This window comes from Cyprinodon variegatus, unplaced genomic scaffold, assembly GCF_000732505.1.
Source record: "Cyprinodon variegatus isolate N-32 unplaced genomic scaffold, C_variegatus-1.0 Scaffold1402, whole genome shotgun sequence".
Classification (NCBI taxonomy): Eukaryota; Metazoa; Chordata; class Actinopteri; order Cyprinodontiformes; family Cyprinodontidae; genus Cyprinodon; species Cyprinodon variegatus.
Genome location: NW_015151855.1, coordinates 140,986 through 147,885, shown reverse-complemented (window position 1 = coordinate 147,885; position 6,900 = coordinate 140,986). Strand labels below are relative to the sequence as shown.

Genomic DNA, 6,900 nt, shown 5'->3' with positions numbered 1-6,900 from the left:
TCAATATAACCTGTTATATTTCATGACTTTTTCAATTGAGAAATAAACCAGAAACGACGGCATCATCCACTGAATAAAGAATGACTTTCTATTTCCTCTACTGTCTATTTTCTAACGTTAGACCCAATGTCAGTGTCTAACTCAATGTCTTCTAGTCAGTCTGAGATAGCCAGACTAATGTTAGTCTGCAGACTAAACTATAGGATCCATCGGCTATAGATGGATTTATAGATGCATTGGATGTGCTCCATCCAATGCAGATCATTGGCTCCGCCCACATCTAGTGAAAACTAGTTTGATTGGATGAGTCATAGAACGCAAACACTCATTGGATGCTAAAGGAAATCATCAGAAGCAAGCAGGTGTTCTTCAAACTGCTAACGTGAATTGTCTATGCCATGCTACAATGTGGGATTCAGAAAAACATGTTGAAATGTCTGAAAGGTCGGACACAGGCGAGAGCGTATCGGGAGACGGAGACCAACAAGACCTCCCTCATCCTTGGCCCTATCTCAGAGGATTTATAGAAATAGTCGTAATATTGAGCTTTCAGTTCATATAGCGGCATCTGTCTGTTTTTTATTAAAGGTTTCTTTATACTTTTATACTTTAAGTAGTTTTTGGAGCACATACTTTTTCACTTTTACTTGAGTAAAAAGGTCAAGTTGATCCTTCAACTTTTACCAGAGTGTTTTTAAACTGCAGCATCTATACTTCTACTGAAGTAATAAATGTGTGAACTGTTGACACCACCGCTGTTTTCTTATAATCCTCTTAATGACCTTGTGGTTGTATTTTTTTTATCTTAATGGATCAACAATGAAATAAATACCAAATAAAAACAGAAAGTTTGTCACTTTTTTATTAATTCAGTGATTTTCGTCCAATAAGTGGTTCTGATCTGATTCTGCCAGAGGCCCGGTCCGGACGGGTCCGTTTCTCTCCGGTTCTGCCCGCCGTCTCTGGACTCTAAAGGTTTATCTGGGTTCCCGTCTGTAGAACCTAAAGCCGCCGCTTCTGGTATCGGTCCAAAACCGTAAAAAAACTAAAATAAAATCACAGTTTTCAGTCTCTGCATTGATTGGATGAGACGGCAGAGAGACGGAGGATTAATCAGGGATCAGAGGAAGACGTTTGGATCAGTCCGGAACCCGGCGGCGCCGGGCTGGTTCCACTTCACCCAGTTCTCTCTCCCCAGAAGCAGGCGGAGCTTCAGAGCTCGTCCCGCTCGTAGATGTTGTACTCCTTGGCGCTGATCAGGCCGTCGCCGTCCTGGTCGCTCTTCCAGAAGATGTCGGTGAGGAGCTTCTCGTAGAACGGCTCCTCCCGAGGCTTCCCGCCCTTCTCGTACTCCAGCTTCAGGTACTCTTTCACCTGGAAGCAACAGAACCAGTTTCAGTCCACCTGGTTTGAACCTTTTAATGCAGGATCAGACTTAAAGAGGAAGAGAAACCTGAACAGAAGGAGGGACGGACCGGGAGGTCCTGGAGAGCCTGGAGGTCCTGGAGAGCCTCCTGGACCTCAGACAGTTTGCTTTGTTTGTTTAGCTTTCTGACTCAGGGTGTATAGCAACAGGTGTGGGAGGGGGCAGTACGACTTTTAGCCAAAGGATTTTTATCAAAAATATAATTAATGTGCACAAATAAGGAATAGTTGTATTAACTAGACATGTAAACAGAGTTTTATGGCGCCCCGAGGAACTTGGGGCCCCAGGCTACCGCCTAGTTTAGCCGAAAGGTAAATCGGCCCCTCCCTGGAAGCCATGTTTGACCATAAAAGGCGAAGAGCCGCTGGGTTCCAGCAGACCACGGTTACCTCAGCCTTATCCAGACTTCTGTCCTTGTCCAGGTCCATCTGCTGGAAGGCCTCCATGCTGCGAGGCCCTCTGGACACGGAGAACACCTCCACCTCGAAGACCACGGTGGCATTAGGAGGAACCGGACCTGAAATGCGTCAGAAGACGTCAGAACCCACGGCTAAAGATCGGAACCTACGAATCATTGAGCAGGAGGGAAACGAAACAGAGAAAAAGATTCGCCTCTACGCTGACGACATGCAGCTCTCTGCAGATGAGGGAAAAACTGCAACAACCCAAGGTGCTGAAGGCCAGTTCCAACCTGAGAGGCAGCGCCCCCTTCAGGCGGCGCAGATACAGCAGTTAGTTTTCTGTTCATGCAAAGAAAAGCCCTCTGAGCATGCTCACGCTAAATGCCAGGCGACACGCAGCTGCGAAAAGAAACAGAAGAACCATCAGGACAAACCAAGAACCTCTGAATCTCCTGTTAACCTCTGACCTCCAGCTGGCTGAGGGTCCGATTCCTGTTAACCCACCCACCTTTTCCTGTAGTTCCGAACGCCAGAGTCGACGGAACCGTCAGCTTCCTCTTCTCTCCGGCGCACATGTCCATCATGCCGATGTCCAGGCCTTTGATGACCTGCCCCACGCCCAGGACGAACCACTGCGGGTGGCCCTCTTTGTCGTGGCGGCTGGGACAGAACCAGAACCTCCAATCAGTTTGAGAACCCGACATATCAGGACATCACAGGGTCCAGCAGCACTGAGGCCTGGTCTTTGACGAGGCCTGGTCTTTGACTAGGCCAGTCCGCCTCCATGCCTCAGCTCATTGCTGAGGTCTCTCTGACCTGGCATTGGGCAGAACTACTGACATTATGAGACGAGCCGAGGCTTCGAGGCGTGTGCGAGGAATGAAGGGGGCGTTTCCCCGAAGCCCGTGTACAGGCGTGATTCATTTAGGGGAGGGGCTAAAACTGTTGACGTCTGAAGCCTCGCTACCGTGAGACCAGGTAACCACTTCAGGAAATGTTCAGAAAGTTCGAGAACTTTGACAGGCATTTAAACAGCCTCAGTGTTCAGTCAAGATGATGGAGTTTGAAAGGAGAGCTGCTGTCAGCGGGATAGAGTTTGGATAGATTCTAAGAATAGATTGGTTGTTTTTCCAACCAATCTAGTTGGTTAAAACTACTTTGGTTACACAGATGTAACTTTAGTGTTAATTAGTATTGCTCTCCAATGGATAGATATCAGTGTTAATGGTGTCGTCTGTTAGACACTGACTTCCACTCGTGAGGTTGAAGGTTCCAGACCCACCTGTCACTTTTGAAAGTTGCGATTATACTTAAGTATTTTGGCTAATGAGACCAATTTGTATTGGTTTGCCCAGTAAAATTAGAGATTGGGTAAAAACTCAGCCAAATTAGAGAGGTTGGTTTAGCCAAAAGGTTGGTTGAACCATAACTTCCAACCAGATTAAAACCAAAAACTGTGGGAAAACTATAATGTTTGAATAAGAATGGCTAAAACTTTCCATTTTGAGCACCATTGCAAGTGTGACGGTATTTCACTAAAATGGCAGAAAAACTGTGAACCTTAAATGATTGTTCTCTTCTAAGACATTTTACAAAAATTACAAAATATATTATACACAACAATCAATAACAATTCCAAAGGAACTTAAATGGGGAAAAAAGCAAGAAAAACAATTAGATTATATTACTAACTGTAGTTCTGCTTTCCTCCAGCAGATGGAGACATTTTCACATGGAGCTTCTTGGTCTGCGGGGTTTAACGGTTCAATGAGGCTTCATCTCCCCATCACTGCTGGCTGGAAACCAGTTGATCTAACTGGTCCAGCTCCCAGTATGCATGCCCTGCTCCACCCAGTGCTCCCAGTTCCTGCTCCGCTCCCAGTGGGACTCACCTGCAGTAGAACTTGGAGCCATCCTCCGCCAGGTAGCCGTCATAATGAGCGTTGATCAGATCTCCTTTCCTGCTCCTCCTGCCGCACTCCTCCGGCTTGAACAGAACCTCGATCCGGACCTGCTCCTCCGGGGCCTCCTCTGGGGCCCCCGCTGCGGCCCCTGAGGGCCCCGAACCGAGCGGCCAGGACAGAAACACGCAGAAGATGCAGCCAGCCAACCTCCACATCATCCCGCTCTGCTTTCGTGGCAACTTTGGAAACTCTGGAGGTGGCGATGACGTCACGGTGACGCGACGGCAGCGGCTTCCTGGGTTTTTTCAGCCCTGCGTTCAGTCTGACAGGAGCTTCGACCTCCAATAAACTGCTACCAGTCAATCAGTCAGTCAGTCAGTCAGTCAGTCAGTCAGTCAGTCAGTCAAAGATCAGTAGCAGAATCCTGTAAATCCTGTAACCTGTTTTGTCTGAACAGAGAATAAAACAAAGATCTGGATTTTGACCCTTTTTAAAAATCTTTTTAGACGCCATAAGTCAGAATCCAGGCTGCATCAGGTGACTATTTGAGTTAAATTCACCTTTTGGTTTGATCACCTTTAACTCTTAAGTTTTTTTTTATTTTTGTTTTGATCAAATAGTCACTTCACAGGCTATGAGTCATTTTAAATGTTTGCCAGGTTAAGCTTCTCAGGCCCTCAGGGGCCTCCTGGTTCCTCAGATCTGTGGAGTCACTAATCATAAAGCATCCAGTAAAAACAGCAGGAAGGTTTCCTGAAGCTTCTATTGGCCAATCAGACATCAGGAATAATTAATAACCTGAAGACCAGAAACTGATTCCAGACTGAAGCAATTTTTCTTTTAACTTTTGTCTGATTGTTTTATTGTGCTTCTTATGTGAAGTTAGATCTATGATATATTATCAAACTGTTTCATGTTATTAAAGGCTATCATGAGATTTAAAGTGATTAATAATTCTTCATATTTAATTAGCATATAAACTCTACAGACGGAGAAAAACTTCCAGATGTTCTTATTCTGGTTAATTCTGCATTTTTCAATAAATAACCTTAAACAACCTACAGAGAAGTTTCCCAGTGAACATTATTCTAAATACACAAAAATAACAGACAAAAAACACAATAAAAGTGGCAACATAACATATAAAACCTGTTTTTAATAAACTAGATTATAATACATGTTAAAATAAAATATTGGTAAAGAAAACACACCGCTGACCTATTGCAGGCCACAGTAACACACTGACAGATAAAAGGATGTCAGTTAGTGGTTGCTGTGGCAACCAGCAACTCTTATGAGCAGCATAAATTTTGTTAATGGCAGGAGAAAATATTTGTTTTGATTGAATAAAGTATTTAAAGAATCAATAAACAAACTTTGACATCTATAATATTGATCAAATCAAAGCCTGTTACATAAAGAAATAATAATAATAATAAACAAAAGTTTATTATAAATATATTTCACCAACACAACTTTAGTATTTTATTTCATAAGTTTATTTTTTAGATATTTTCTCTTCAGGCCTCCATCCTATGAGGGATGCTGATAGGTGCAGTTTTACTGTTGACCAGCAGAGGGACTCAGCGCGCCGGTGAATCATATTCAGAATCTATAGAAATTTCTACAGATGCTTCTAAAATGTTTAATGGAAAAGTAGGTTTTGCATTTTTAATTCCAGATTGAAATATTACGAGAAATAAAAGAATAACATTTGTTTAGATTCAAGTAGTGCTTTAATAAATATTATAAAGTTGAATTCAGAATCAAGACAAGATATTATATTAGAGATTATTCACTCAATTTTTAGGATTAAACACGATGGTTCTCATGTTAAACTAGTTTGGATTCCTGCCCAGAGTTAAAGGGAATGAGTTGGTTTGATAAGACTGCTGCAAAAAAGAATATTTAAAAGATTTAAATATTAAAATAAGTAAAAATTTGTAAAATGTAAATCAAGAAGAAATGGCAAGAACAGTGGGATAAATGAGGGAATTTTAAATTTTATTATAGTGTTCAAAAAAAGGTTGGAGAATTAAGAAAATATAGAATTTAAAAAGAAGAAGATCTTATATCTAGAATAAGATGTGGACTTACAGGAATAAATAAAATAATGATAATAAATAGAATGTTAATACTAAAATAATAAAAAAAATATTAAATAAAATAATAAGCATAGCACGGGGTTTTGTAATTATTGTGAATTATTAGAAACAGCATATTTTTTTTAGAATGTAATAAAAATGATCAGGAAAGAAAATAGGGAGTTAGATAGGAAGAAGAATAAATTAGATATAAGGGATTCCTTCAGAAATAATCTGGGATGCAGTTTTTAGGATTTTTAAAGAAGAATGGGCAGAATATAATAATTTAATGTTTGATTCACACTCCAGTCCGGAAGGTGGCGGTAATGAACCTTAAAGTTGTTTGCCAGCCGCCATAAAAGAAGAGAAGAAGCAGAAGAAAACGAAGAAGAAAGAGAAGCGGAAGTGTTTCCACCAATCAGAAAGGAGGAGGGCGGGGCCAGACGGCGGTATTTATTTTTGGAGCGCGGTGTCGGGTGACTCATCGACCCTCTGATTCTCCTCCTTCCCAGAAGCAGCTTCTCGTCAGCCGGACACGTTTCTCCCTCACAGCCGGACAGGATTGAGATGTTCCATTTCAGGTTCTCCACAGCCCTGAAGGAGTGTCTCCAAGCCGCCGTCAAACGTCCCTTCCCCCGCCGCACCGAGCAGAGCTGGTCCGCGGCGCCCGGGAGCCTTCGCCGCTTCGCTTCTGGACCCAGAGATGCTGCCGCCGCTGCGGCCCTCCGCGCCGCCGCGCCCTTCGCCGCGCCGCGCCGCTCCTACTGCGTGAAAACAGAAGGAGCAGCAGCGGAGGAGCTGGAGGAGCAGCTGAAGAAGGATGGAGGCGAAGGAGAAAAGTAGGTGATTCAGACCGATGGAGGATTAAAGGAGGGGGGGGGGATGACGCACATGATGCGGCGTCTTTCAGCGCCTGAAGCGAGGAACAAAAATACAGATAAAAAAAAAAAAAAAAAAATGGAAAGATTTATATTAACCCCCCAATATAAACACAGGGTGGAGACGGTTCAGACAGAAGCAACAGAACCAGAGCAGCTCTGATCCGAACCCAGCAGCGCCCCATGTGACACCTGCTGAGTGACGTC

General features: G+C 43.3%; 2 protein-coding genes across 4 annotated transcripts in view; one reads left to right on the top strand and one right to left on the bottom strand.

Moving 5' to 3' along the window:
• Nucleotides 1–982: 982 nt before the first annotated feature.
• LOC107103238 (peptidyl-prolyl cis-trans isomerase FKBP7-like) lies at nt 983–6,300 on the bottom strand. Its single transcript, XM_015402814.1, has 5 exons — nt 6,231–6,300; nt 3,720–3,981; nt 2,336–2,487; nt 1,816–1,943; nt 983–1,374 (listed from the first exon to the last, which is right to left on the bottom strand). The coding sequence occupies exons 1-5, from the start codon at nt 6,298–6,300 to the stop codon at nt 1,213–1,215; spliced, it is 774 nt and encodes a 257-aa protein (XP_015258300.1). The 3' UTR covers nt 983–1,212.
• LOC107103241 (glutaminase kidney isoform, mitochondrial-like) overlaps nt 6,298–6,900 on the top strand; it is a 37,638-nt gene continuing 37,035 nt past the window's right edge. For 2 of the 3 annotated variants that reach the window (XM_015402818.1, XM_015402817.1), the window contains exon 1: nt 6,299–6,654. In XM_015402818.1, the coding sequence (XP_015258304.1) occupies nt 6,383–6,654 (272 nt within the window). In that variant the 5' untranslated portion in view covers nt 6,299–6,382. Of the gene's footprint in view, nt 6,655–6,900 lie in introns of all 3 variants that reach the window. The other variant, XM_015402816.1, reaches the window with a different exon arrangement.

Coding starts and splice junctions, on each gene's coding strand:
- LOC107103238 (XM_015402814.1), bottom strand. CDS start 6,300: ATGAGTCACCCGACACCGCGCTCCAAAAATAAATACCGCCGTCTGGCC. Junction 3,982..6,230: donor GCCCTCCTCCTTTCTGATTG/GTGGAAACACTT, acceptor CGCCACCTCCAG/AGTTTCCAAAGTTGCCACGA. Junction 1,944..2,335: donor GTTCGGAACTACAGGAAAAG/GTGGGTGGGTTA, acceptor GACGCATTTCAG/GTCCGGTTCCTCCTAATGCC.